The sequence below is a fragment of the Sturnira hondurensis genome, unplaced genomic scaffold (assembly GCF_014824575.4).
Source record: "Sturnira hondurensis isolate 20B ecotype Veracruz unplaced genomic scaffold, ASM1482457v3 Scaffold0004136, whole genome shotgun sequence".
Taxonomy (NCBI): Eukaryota; Metazoa; Chordata; class Mammalia; order Chiroptera; family Phyllostomidae; genus Sturnira; species Sturnira hondurensis.
In genome coordinates this window covers 36643101-36657697 of record NW_028076767.1, presented here as the reverse complement: position 1 = coordinate 36657697, position 14597 = coordinate 36643101, and the positions used below count along the sequence as shown (strand labels likewise).

The window sequence follows — 14597 nt, the reverse complement described above, 5'->3', positions numbered from 1 at the left end:
GCAGACACATTAATTCACAATATTCATGTTAAAAATTCCTTCAGTGACTCCATTTAATTCCAGCAAGAAAAACGAGGCTAGAACTCACCCCAGCTAATAAGCCAAAAAATTTTTCATATGTTCTTTGTTGAGCACAGCAGTCAAGTATCATGTTGCAGAGTTCTTTCTATTTGGAAAAAATTATAATAATAATTCAAAACATAATCAATATATGTTATATGATTACATATCAATATATAAACAAAACTTCTAAGACTTTGTGAACTTTAGTGATTAGAAAAAAAAATTTAAAAATCCATGCTAAGAGTGGTTTTTAAAAGCCTTCAGTCTGGCTGACAGTTTCCATATACCATTCATGCTAATTAGATTGATTATCAAATTTAACCTAAATTTAGATTGTTTCTAAATAGATTGTTTCTAATTAGATTGATTATCAAATTTAACCTAAATTTAGATTGTTTCTAAATTTAGATTGTTTCTAAATTTACATAAGTATGAACCACTTTAAGAGAACCTAGTATGTGAAACAAGATACAGCAAAAAGAGATTAAATAAACTTTATTTTAGAAAGTCTTCATACAGAATTCTTTTAAATATAGGTCACCAATACGACATTTTACAAATACATCTAACAATTCAGTATATACCTGCAGTTATATACCTTAAATAATAATTTAAACTCAATTATTAGGAAATATATATATAATTAGCAAAGAAAAGGTAACACACGGTGAGTCTTTACAGAAGTGTAAATAAGCACAAGCTTCAATATCAACTTAAATGACAGTCTGGTGGATAGAGAAAAATATATTTAAAAGAACAAAGAAAAAGATCAGCCACAGGGTATTCAGCCATACCCTGTGGCTGAATTTTCTAGGCTCAACATAAATGTTATGCATATGGATCTGTCTACAGGTTAATCTATACAAACAGATGGAATAATTTCTTAACTGCTGGAATAACATATTGTCCAATCAGCTACCTGTATTTCTTAAAAACTCCTGTGTAAAAAATCTATTAAGCTAATAAACCAAGGAATAAATCCAGAATCAGAAAATAGATGATTTATAATTAATAAATATTGTTTATTAATCCCTGAAATAATCATAATGAGAGATTTATTGATTTATAGCAATTTCATAGATGAAAAAACTCAGGCAACATGGACAAATCAATAGAGAAAAAATAAAAAAGACCTAAATTCATTCTGACCACTGCTGTAAAATTGACTAAATATCTTTTTCTACAAAACACTTCTTATTGAAAAGTTTAAAATTATTTTTTCCAAATATAGTAACTGCAATGTATTTGCTTTCTGTAAACAGAAAGTTTATAAAATATAATGTATACCCCTTTAGTTCATTTTTGCCTTTATTTGATTTACTTTTATATTTTTAATTAGCAATTCTGACATTTTGTCATGCTTATTAACACCTAGAGATGCAACCTAGGTTAATATTGCGAACATGAAAAAATCAGGTCGATACATATTTATTGCATATATGTACACGTAAGGGAGAGGAAGGGGACCCTGGAGAAGCACGAAACAGATACCTAACTGTCCTGTCCAGGATGGGGGCCTGCAGCCACATGTGGTTATCTATATTTATATTATTTACTATTACATAAGGTAAAATTTTAGTTCCTCAATCACACTAGACACATTTTAAGTACTTAAAGGCCATAGGTGAGTAGTGGCTACTACACTGGACAGTGTATGAATATTTCCATCATTGCAGCAAGTTCTTTTGGAAAGTATTGTTCTAGAAGCTGATAAAACAAGCTCAACAACCTCACTTCACAATATAGAGTAATTTTTAGATGTTTTGATACTGCTAGATTATTATTTTTTTAAAGATTGGTTGCAAGTTACCTCAATTAAGTAAATGTTTATCCATGTGTTAAGTTTCAAAAAGATGTACTTCGTCAAAATTTAATATAGTACTAAAAACTTAAAATGAGGCTTTTCTAACTTCTGCTTTATTATGCTAATTTTGTATATTAAAAGGCACTGTCAGCTTTTCTACTAACGTTCTTTACAGTAAGAGTTAATCAGGTTGTAAACAGTGTAATATGCTAATGTGCGGATAGTACTGCTAATAAAGTCAGCACTGCTTACAAAACAAACGACTTTCCTCCCTGCACTAAATGCAATTACAAGTGTTATTCCCTGTGGCTTATAATAATGATATATTTTAACATTTTAATTAAATATTATAGCTGTTTTAGAAGAGTCTTTTAAGTATATAAAAAAAGAGACACTCTTCCAAATGTTATAAAATATATGAGGTTAGTTCTAATATTATCCTCTAGATTAATATTAATAAAATTTATAATGACTTCATTATACTCCTCAAATAATAATATACCAAGATCATATAGTAATTTCAGTTTCAATTATAATTTTAAAGGTTAATTCATAAATTTATTTCCTTCTAGTGACAACACATCAAGTGTACCTAGAATACAAACAGTACACTATTATTAATATAATAGTACAAAATTTAAGAGGGGAAAAAAGTATGCATTTTTTAATTTGAAAAGAATAATTTCTTCTCAAAATTCCATACTACAGCATTTTAAGAATGAATCTAGATTCTAGTACAAAGGTTGGCAAAAGGTTATCTGACAGTTTTCTGTAAAAGGTCAGATAATAAATATTTTAGGCTTTGGAAGCTATATATATGGTCAGTCTCTATTGCACCTAGTCAGTTCTGCTGTTATAGCACAAAAGAAACCATAAACAACCAATGGGCATGGCTGCATTCCAACAAAACTTTATTTACAAACATGGGCAGTGGCCTGGCCCAGTCTGCTAATCCCTGCAACAGATCATATTTAAAGCCTTAAGACAAAGAACTTGCAGCTAATGGTAACTTGGCTCAGATAGTCAAGATCTTTTAGAAGAATGAGAAACCAATAGCCTATTAGACTCCAGCATCTGTGTTGATTCTAGCACATGTAATGCCAAGCTTAAAAAAAAAATAAAAAAACCACCAAAACCCAAAATCCTTGACTTAGGTTAAAAGGACTTAAAGTCTAGATGGACTGGGAGTAACATACACAAGAACACAACTTAAAAATATACCCAAGATAATCTATTTAATATAATCTTTATTATCCTTGGCATAGAGTTCTATGATGTTTTGAATAGTGAAATACACATATATACTGAGTTACGATACTAAGAATGCTATGGGCTAAAAGAGGTCTAATGTGCAGTTGATAAATTGTTGAATGCCTGACACCTTGCCTGACATAGTATATGCTGAACTGCTTTTATGAATTTAAAAAAATGATACAGATTCTTCATCCCTAATTAAATAATGTAACATCATGTATGATGTTCTTTATTTCTACCCCAAAATAATGCTTTAGTGTGCAAAGTAGTTGGACCAGGTAATTCATTAAAGAACAAACTTCCTATTGCATTTACACCACAATTTGATGTACAGGCAACCCCTCAGAAATTTATGTACTGTGTGGTGATGCAGACAGCCAGCATCCTTTTCCCACATTACTTTCAAGCAGCCAATTTAATTAACTGGTAAAAAAAACAAAAAACAAAAACCTGCTTTTACCAAACAGTCATTGCATTTAAAATATCATTCATATGCTTCACCTAAGAAAATCACCGAACTCAATGTGAACTTGATTCAGGAATAATGTTAATATATTTGCACTTTTTGTACAATGTTCAAACCCTCACTCTTTTGATAACAGTAGTATGAAATAATTACCCACTATAATAGCAAATATGAAACACACCAGGACTCCTAAGTTTTTAGTTATTTTAAATTTTAATCTTTTGTTATTTTAAACTTTCGTTCATTGCAAATTCTAGAAATTCTACATTTAAATAATATTTAGTACTAAGTTATTATTTCAATTCATGAAACCTATTAACTGTCCTTAATATTTTTATAACCAATATAGTTCCTAATAGGAAAAAAGTATTAACTTACTGTTTGACTTTCAGGAAATTCCATCTTCAGCAATTTGTGAGCACATTCTTCAAAATCTAAACTGTAGAGACACAATGCTCATAACAGTTAGGTTAAAACTTGAAGCACAGTTAATTTATATTACTCAATGATGTACAGGAATCTTACTTTAATAGTGTTTTAAATACTTTTTAAATTAATTTCATATTAGTATATTATGTATATGAAAACGACATAGCTCTTAACTCTACAATGAAGGCAGTACTACAATATGGATGGACCTTAAATTATCCTACGAGAAAAAGGACAGACACATAAGAACACATGATTCCATTTATAAAAACTGTCCTGAGTAGGAAATCCATAGACATAGCAAGCAGGCTTAAATTTTTATCACAGTGCTAAGTGGTTTTTATTTCTTTCTAACTTAAGTCAGTACGTGGTGAAAGATGCTGCAGGAGCCCAATGGGACACAAAGTGCTCAATCACCATTTTTCCAAGTTATCTTGATTTACAACCAAACACAGGGCTTCTACATTTTAACTAAGTATAAAAATAACAAACAACCAAAAGCACTTCTAAGTAAAAAAAACTGCTTTTACCAAACATTCACTGCATTTAAAGTATCTTTCATGTGCTTTACCTAAGAAAATTACTGAACTCAATGTGAACTTGATTCAGGAATAAGGTTAATATATTTGCACCTTTTGTACAATGTTCAAACCCTCACTCTTTTGATAACAGTAGTATAAAATAATTACTGACTAAAATATAATGATTATGAATTTAGTTTTAGAGTTCATCTGCATTTCTCAGCTTCTGTTACTTCTTTGGTTTATTAGAACGGGGTAACAACCCAGGATGATACAATGTAATATAATTTTTAAAAAACTAAAATGAAAAATAAATTATTTTAGGAAAATACATATATCAGGAAAGTGCATTTAACAGACACTATTAAACTGTATTTAGCACTAAGCTCCAATAGTACAGTGTAGTTAAGAAACTTCAATAACAATACCAAAAAGGATTTAAAAAGATGTGACTTTTTCCCTAATGTATTATTTCTAAAGTCTGTCTACCCATTTGTCCATTAAAGATAATACCATGGGCACAGTACTACATATTCTATAGAGTTTTTCCCCACCTAGTATTGTATCAGACCACCTGCCCACATCAATAACAATACTCCATTAGCTTAATTTTCAATGGTGACATAAACTGGATATTTTGATGATTTGTGTTGAACAGTAATTGTCTCCTTTTTTCTGTACTGAACAATTCTGTATATAATTCTAGGTCATTATGTATTTCTTTAAGAAATAAAATAATGGAAAAGAAGGGAATAGACACTAAGGAATAGACACTAAGACCTTGATTCATGCTACTGAAAAGCTTCCCATGAAGAGTTTAAATTCCCACTAATATTGTTTATGTGTGTCTCACTAAAATCATTAGTACTGAGTATCGCTGTTTTAACGAAATAAACCACTTCAACTGCTTTAATGAATGATAACATCATGTTAGTGATATGACTAATAAGTAATATTTTTTGTTTTATACTCCATTATATAAGTCTCCCAACCATACCCTTTAAATACCTTTTATCAGTCTTTTGTGTTTCTTTCCTAAAATTTGTATAAGCTTTTAAGCACATTAACTTTTATCATATAGAAATTATCTTTACTAGGCATTTCGAGGCTGAGAACTCTTAACAAATACCAGAACATAAGGCAGAAGTTACTGTGATGGGTACCACTACATAATGGTAGCTGTCACTGTGTCTTAATGGTTTCATTTTCAAGTCTTCTGTGTGATTCAGAGATTACTAAGGTTAGGTCGACTTTAAAAAAAAAAGGGCTGCTTTTTAAGTAATTATTCAAAGAGATCCACTCTAACTCTTCAAAGTATGGCAATATTAAAACAATAAAATCTGTTGTTAGAACTTATTGATGTTGCACTTGTAAAAAAGGACATACACATAAAAGCTCAAACTCTAAGAATAGTTATCTATAACAAATATTTCTCATCTTCCACTTTAATACTGCATGAAAAAATATTTAATAGGTGTTTTTTTCATGTAAAAGGCAAGGCAATAGGTAAAGATAAACAAAAAAAAATTTCTAACCAATGTCTGCTGTTTAACTTTTCTTTCTGAAGATGAATCTAAGCCAAAAAGTTTTCACACAGACTGAAAACAAGGTGACTCCTACTTATGAATCATTACTGCTATTACATCACACTGAGTGGAAATATTCAAAACCTAGTGACAAAGAAAAACAGAGAAAACACTCCTCCTCCAGTATAAAATGTAAACACTGTGCCCACTAAATCAATAGTTTGATTTGCAAAACAACAGACATAATAAACATTTAACATTTTCATTTACTTTCTTTTTTCTTTTTATAAACATGACCTTTTTTTTTTTTAAAGATTTTATTTATTTATTTATTTTTAGAGGGGAAGGAGAGAGGGAGAGAAACATCAATGTATGGTTGCCTTTTGTGCATCCCCTGCTGGTAGTTAGCCTGCAAGGAACCGGTTTGCAACCCAGGCATGTGCCCTGACTGGGAATCGAACCGAGATCGTCTGGTTCGCAGGCCCACGCTCAATCCACTGAGCTACGCCAGCCAGGGCTTTTCATTTACTTTCTTGAAAAGCTAACTCACAGCCCTGGCTGGCGTAGCTCAGTGGATTGAGCGCGGGCCTGCAAACCACCACACGATCTCGGTTCGATTCCCAGTCAGGGCACATGCCTGGGTTGCAGGCCAGTTCCCAGCAGGGGACTCATGAGAGGCAACCATACATTGATATTTCTCTCCTTCCCTTCCCCTCTAAATATAAATAAATAAAATCTTAAAAAAAAAAAGAAAAAGAAAAGCTAACTCACAGCCTTCAAAGGAAATATGTTTTGTTTTCACGGCATGAAAGTAGTTCTTAGTTAATATTGCTCCGAAGGGTCCTAAAAACCTTTCTAAGTTTAATTTCTATTTTCATTTATATACATTTCCATCTGTACCACAAGTCAGTGTCTGAAAGTTAAAATAACAGTGCTTCTCTCCTTAGAACTACAACTGGAAAACAAATTAGAAAATAATAAAATGTTAAATTTCCACTGCATAATTAAATAATATGCTAGTTCTGTAATATAGAGTTGTTTTCTGGTTCTTATTAGTGATATGTCACTATAAGAAATGGCATGGCTAAAACAAATGAGCAACAAAAAATGCCAACCATTTAATTTTGTAACATAGACTTTCCAAGTAAGTAAAGACAATTTGCTTCTGAAGCAAAGAACCAACAGTGGGGATCTATCGGCTCGGGTTTGGGATGAAGGCGGAGAGGCAGGTACTTTGAGAATCCCTGTGACGATACCAAGTTCTCTGTCATGAGTCTAAAAACCCCACTTCTTTGCTCATTTGCTATGAAAAGAATCAACTGAACTAGTTATCTTACCTCGACTGAATAGCAAGATAAATTGTACGACGAAATGAGACTAGATTAATTTCTGTCTTGTCATGAATAGTCACCTTTTGTCCTGAAAGAAACATAAAAAGTTATACAACTACAAAAATAAATGTGAAGAACTGGACATGTATTTCTACATAGTAATTTTCTAAATACATTTAGGATCTGTGAGTTTAATAACAACAACATTCTTTTCTACAGTGTAAATTAGTTTTTGTAGAATTCAAAGGAACTATTTCAAGTCTTCTGCATATTTTAAAGTACTTTAATAACTTTGGAACTTAGAGAAGTCTAGAACTAAGCCAGGAAAATTATTCTTGTTTCTGTGAGACCTGCCCATTTACTTTAAAAAGCTGCACTTATGATGTTGTTTGGCAAAATATTATTTCTAAAGTTCTGAATAGTTTCTTCTTTATATAGAAAAATTGGAACTCATGGGTAGAAATATAGTTTCAGAAAACAATGAGATTATCACGACAAGTTGGATGGATCCAATAAAAATATGTTCATTTGTCAAAAGTTTCTCTTATCTAATGCATAAAAACTTTCCTGTTAAATATTTACTCAGTTTATTTGAACAGTATTTTCACATGAAACAAAGAAATTCTAAAGTGAAATACAGTACATGAATAGTAAGATGTTTTAAGTAAGAAAGACAACGGAAAAATTAAAGTTATTTTTATAAAATATATTATAGAAGAACGAGTATACTCTAAGACAGAACTAAAAATATACATTACGCCCTAAAAGGGAAAGATATACTTTTAACATTTTCAAGTACGTAATACAAGTAGTGACGAATACAGGCATGTTCTGATATTCAGACTGAGACTCACCCAAAGTAGTGAGCTCATTTTTCTGTGAAATATAATGTAATCAAAGCTGAAAAGAAAGAACTTTGTGCCTACTTTTGTGTAAATATAGAATCTGGCTTCCCCAGTCTATTTTGCCCAAATGAATAGCAAATATCTAGTCATTCTCATTTGTCACATTAATGCCAGGTTTACATAAATTATATGCACTGAATATGAATGCACCTTTTCCCCATTTATAATCAAAGACATAAGATGTCTAATTAAAATTACGCTGAGGTTAAAAATGAATTTCCTTGTTGAATACTTTTAGGTCAAGGTTTTCAACCTTGGCAGTACTGACATTTTAAGCTGAATAATACTTTGTTGTGAGGTGTCCAGACTTGTGACTTATTTTTATAAGACTGGACACCTTTTATAATTACATTTAACATCATTCTTAGCCTTCACCTAGGAGGTATAGTAGCAACCCTCCCACTCCCACAGATTGAGAACCACTGTTTTATAGAATTACATTAGAATTAAATTAATTTCAAAGTATTTTAGTGTTATTTAAATAAGCTATACTTTTACCTTCTTCATCTTCTTCTCCCTCTTCCTCTTCTTCTTCCTCCTCCTCTTCACTACTTTCAGCATCTTGGTCTGTGTTTGAGTCACTATCTCCCTCATCGAGAATTTCTAAAAACAACAAAGTAAAATTAGGAAAATATTCATGAGCCAATGATACCCATGCAATTCATTCTGTAAAGATCTGAAATCCAAAAAGGTGCAACAGTTTATCAGCTGATCACACAGGCCTCCTGGAACTGCCTCAGCGGTCAGAGAGCATTATAACTAAATTGACTAGCGAGAGCCATGTATCATTCTTCTGACAGAGAAAAGGTGACCACGAAAAAGGAAGGGGTGAAAGTTTCCAAAAGAGCATGAGTATATCGGAGTCAAAATATTCTTAGTTTATCATTGGAAAGAAGACAGTCTGTTTACACAGGCGTAATACAGAAAGCATGAATTAAGGCTAAGAATGTTTACTGAAAGACAAAAAGGGAAAAGAAACAATCGCATAATATAGCATTCATTTCAAATAAATACCAATGAGATTCTTATTAAAATGGACACCTATTAAAAAGAACATTACACTCAATCTAAAAACTTCTATATGTAAAACAGAAGCCAAAGTTTAAAAGCATGTAAGAAAACTGGTAAGATAAGCACTTCACTGGATTATCACTTCTTAAAATACAACTCACACTCAAAACTGGGTGAATATAGTGATGTAAATAAGAGACTATATAAAGGCCAGTCATCATATTAATAGTAAACAATTAACTAAAACTAAAATTGTATTCTGTCCAATGGTTGTGCTCTATTACCCTGATAACAGATTTTACAAACCTAACACTTCTTTTTTTTTCATTTCTATTATAAACAGAATTTTTAATAAAACGTTGAGGGCCAATTCATTTTTAGGAAATTTTTAATGTCTTTGTATTTACTAAGCAGTATAAACCAGGAGCCACATACAATACTTAATGTTAGCAGAGATGTTATACTATGAGGAATAAATCATTTACAAATAATCAATCAGCCCATAGCTGACATACAAACCTCCTCAAGAATATTTCTAACAAAAGCGACTTCAAGAAATAATCTGGGAGGTTGTGGCCAAGATGGAAGCACAGGTAGAAACGTTTCACTTCCTTACACAACCAAAAGAAGGATAACAACCAATTCAAAAACAAACAACCAGAACTGCCCCAAATCAAACTACATGGAACTCTGACAACCAAGGAGTAAAAGAAACATTCATCCAAACCAGTAGGAGGGGCGGAGATGGACAGCAGGGCAAAGAGGACCTGGCAAGGCAGCAGACCGTGCGGGTGAAGAGGACCTGGCTGAACGGGGACCTTCCAGCTATAAAATCCTGGGAGGGTTGCAAAGGTGGGAGAAAACTTCAGTCTCACAAGACAGTTCCTTGGAAAGTAGGCTACAGAGGAACAAGCAAGTGGCATCGTTCCCTCTCTGACCCCTCCCCCACAGACAGCACCACAAGCAGAGGGTTGCCCTGCCCTGGTGAATACCTATGGCCCCGCCCGCCCCCTTACAACATAACAGGTGTGCCAAAACAGAGAAATATGGCCCAAATGAAAGAACAGATCAAAACTCCAGAAAAAGAGCTGAACGACAAGGAGAGAGACAATCTATCTGATGTAGATTTTAAACCATTAGTAATCAGGATGTTCACAGAACTGATTGAGTTCAGTTGCAAAATGAAGGAAGAAATGAAGACTATAGAAAGTGAAGTAAGGGAAAATATACAAGGAACCAACAGTGATGGGAAGGAAACCAGGACTTAAATTAATAATTTGGAACAAAAGGAAGATAAACATCCAACTGGAAGAGAATGAGGAAACAAAAATTTAAAAAATTAAGAAGAGACTTAGGAAATCTCTGGAACAACTTAAGAGCTCCAATATCCAAATAACAGGGTGCCAGAAGAAGAGGAGGAAGAATAAGAATTAAAAACTTATTTGAAGGAACAATGAAGGAGAACTTCCTCAATCTGGTGAAGGAAACAGACTTATGGGAAGCCCAGAGTCCCAAAGAAATTGGACCCAAGGAGGAACACACCAAAGCACATCATAATCATAATCACATCACCCAAGATTAAAGGTAAGGAGAGAATCTTAAAAGCAGCAAGACAAAAGGAGACAGTTCCCCACAAAGAAGTTCCCATTATGCTATCTGCTGATTTCTCAAAAGAAACCTTGCAGGCAAGAGTTGCTGGAAAGAAGTATCTGAAGTCAGAAAAGGCAAGGACCTACACCAAGATTACTCTATCCAGCAAAACTATCATTTAGAATGGAAGGACAGATAAAGTGCTTCCCAGATAAGGTAGTTAAGAAGAAGTTAAAGATAAGAAGTTAAAGGAATTCATCATCACCAAGCCCTTATTATATGAAGTGTTAAAGGGACTTATCTAAGAAAAAGAAGTTCAAAAACTATTAACAGTAAAATGACAGCAAACTCACAACTATCAATAACTGAACCTAAAAAACAAAAACAAAACTAAGCAAACACCGAGAACAGGAACAGAGTCACAGAAATGGAGATCTCGGGGCGGGTTATCAGTGGGGAGAGGGAGAGGGAGAAGGAGAACGGAGTGGAAAAGGTACAAGGAGTAAGAAGTATAATTGGCAGGCACAAAATAGACAGGGGGAGGTTAAGACTAGTATAGGAAATGAAGAAGCCAAAGAACTTTATGTACCACCCATGGACATGAACTAAGTGAGGGGGGAATTCCAGTGGGAGGGGTTGCAGGGTGGAGGGGGAATAAAGGGGAGAAAAAAATTGGAATGATTGTAATAGCATAATCAGTAAAATACATTTAAAAATAAATTGATATAAAAATGATCTGAACTGTCTAGTTTATTATTACCTAACATGGTTTAGACAGACTTTTAGAAAAGGAAACTATTTAGTATTCTATAGTAGGAGGACAGGCACCCCTGCTGTTTTCCCAAATGCCGTCAGACCTAAAACACAAGTATACTTGAGTCACTCTCAGGTGCTAATTACTAAAGCTGTGCCCACTTCCTGCTGTGGCCATTTTTTTTAATGCCAGCTCTAGAACAATTTATGAAAGAATGAAGGTCAAATGAATTGTCTAGTCATTTACATCATCTTCTCATCTGTCCACTTTAGAATGTACTTACTCAATTCACTTAGGCAATGACAACCGGATTTCATTAATTGCAGAAAGCAGTAGTTTCAAAGTATGGTCTGTGAGTCCCTGGGGGTGGGGGGTGATCACTGACACCTGCCAGGTGGTCTGTGCGGTTAAAACTGTTTTCATAATTGCGGGAAGACATGATCCGCCTTTCCCTGCACTGACATCTGTAAGGATGGTCCAAAAGCCATGGGAGGTAAAACTGCTGCAACCAGAGCACAGCCGTATGAAGGCGCTGACCGCACCAGCAGTGGTGCTCTTTACTGGCACCTCCCTCTTGTGGTGGGGAAAAGCCAGTTTCACTTGAGGACGTCCTTGAAGTAGAAAATTACTGATTTTATTAGCTCTCAGCCCGGGAATACAGGCCTTTGTAATAATGAGTGACTGCTGTTAAAGACAGATGTGAGATGATGGCTATCTCAAGGAAGAGCACTTACTTATGCGATCATTTGAGCTGCAATATAAATCAGTTTCCTTTCACTTTTACTTCAATGAATGGCTCACAACCTAAGTTGTTAGGTATTTGGCACACATTTTCAAATATAAACAAAGTGAGACTGTCACCTCAAGGAAAATAACTAACTGTTTTGCCACTATGATACAATTAAAATTTTCAAGAAAAAAATTAGCTTTTTGGAAAACTTGTACCCATCCCTGTGGACTTGATAGTTTCCTAATATTCAGACTTTCCTGACAAAACAGGTGATAATATTAATAAGTGTGATTTCTTGATATTACACTAACATGTTAATTTGATAGTGTCAATATGTTAACACTTGGAAAATACACATAATTTGTTCAATCAGCATTTTCCAAATGACCAATGCAATATGTTACAAAATCATGCATGGATAGTGACAGGCCAAAAATTTTAATTTAACAGGATATGAAAAATCATGCATAATATTTGAGGTTTCACATTATAATTTATCTGTAAGGAACTACTAGCTATTATATATCAGCACAATGTTAAAGAAGAGTATACACAATTATCTGAAAAGCCTATTAAAATACTCCTTTCCTTTTGAGCTAATTATCTGTGTGAGGCTAATTTTTTTCTTGTTAACCCACACATTAAAATGTACAAAATATAAAAATATGTCATTCTTCTTATTACATTTCTTTGCTGTGTAATTTTTATAAAAATGTTACTTACTAATAGGCACCAGGTTTACTATTGTTATTTTAACATTTTTTACATTCTCAGTTTTAATTTCTAATAGAGTAAATGTTAATCATTATAACCCAGATAAACAAAAGCTCTTTGGAGTCTTCAATAATTTTCAAGAGCTCTTGAGACCAAAGAGTTTAAGGGCGATAATCAAGAACAGAGCTTCCTTTCTGGCACTAGCCAACAGCCTAGACCCTAAAATGAAGGATGGGGAATTCCCAAGTTCAAAAAGAAATCATAGAAGATACAACAGATAATTCATAAAACCATTTAGCATGTTTTAGAAGACTAGAAAATGACATTCATAAGAAAAAAAGAAAATAGCTCTAAGAAGTTCTCTATGTTTGGAAACATACATAGTCTGTGGCTGTTGCATTCAAATTCCCTGAGGAAATTGGCATCTAAGAGGAGAAACCAATTTATCGTACCAGATTTTTAGAACAATATATGGAAATGGAAAGCATCTTACACCTTTACTTTCCACTTCAATATTCCACTTCTAAGAATAACCACAGATAGGGGGCAGGCAGTGACACTCTTCTAGGTCTCTGTTCTCTCCTCCTAGGAGCTTTCAGAACAGTGAGTACTTCTCAGGCAAATCACAATTCACGAAAATAAACTCATAAAGTCATCACATAATTATAATATGTAAGTATATATTTATCATGTAAATATATAAGTAGCCCTGAATATTAGCTTTAGAAAAAATGATAGAAGTGTGAAAAAAAGTATCTTCATTTAAATACTTGCTCTGTGACAATATAAAGCACTGTACTTTATTTATATTTATACAAACAAGGAACATTTACTCTTATATCAAACAAGTAACTTCTTCCAGATCACTTAGCTAGTAATGGCAAAGACAAAATACGAACCACAGTCTGTCCAAAGTTAATGCTTACAATACACTAATGGTGTACGAATAATAATTATCATTTATGAAACACTGATAGCTAGCACTGTGATTGGTATTATCAAAAGACTATATAAACCTGCTCTCAAGAAATAATCAGCTATAGTACTTAACTGAATATTAAACTGGATATCAGGCCTGGCTGGTGTAGCTCAGGATTGAGCGCGGGTCTGCAAACCTAACAACCACAGCTGGATTCCCAGTCAGGGCACATGCCTGGGTTGCAGGCCAGTTCCCAGCAGGGGACCCACAAGAAGCAACTATTCACTGATATTTCCCTCCTTCTCTCCTTCCCTTCCCCTCTAAAGATAAATAAATAAAATCTTTAAAAAAGCAATTATAAAAAAATAAAATAAACTGGGTATCAGTTAGAGTAGTAATTCTTGCCCTGGCTGGTATGGCTCAATGGGCTGAGTGTTGGCCTGTGAACCAGAGGGTTGCTGGTTCGTTTCCCAGTCAGCGCACATGCCTGGGGTGTGGGCCAGGTCCCCAGTACAGGGTGTGTGAGAGGCAACCACATATTGATGTTTCTCTCTTTCACCTTCCTTGCTCCTCTCTAAAA

General features: G+C 33.6%; 1 protein-coding gene across 1 annotated transcript in view; it reads right to left on the bottom strand.

Moving 5' to 3' along the window:
* Positions 1-14597, bottom strand: part of CWC22 (CWC22 spliceosome associated protein) — a 54282-nt gene that overhangs the window by 8948 nt on the left and 30737 nt on the right. The window contains exons 12-15 of the mRNA XM_037044352.1: positions 8798-8902; positions 7401-7482; positions 3966-4026; positions 89-166 (exon numbers count right to left, since the gene is read on the bottom strand). Coding sequence (XP_036900247.1) covers positions 89-166; positions 3966-4026; positions 7401-7482; positions 8798-8902 — 326 coding nt within the window. The remainder of the gene's footprint in view (positions 1-88; positions 167-3965; positions 4027-7400; positions 7483-8797; positions 8903-14597) is intronic.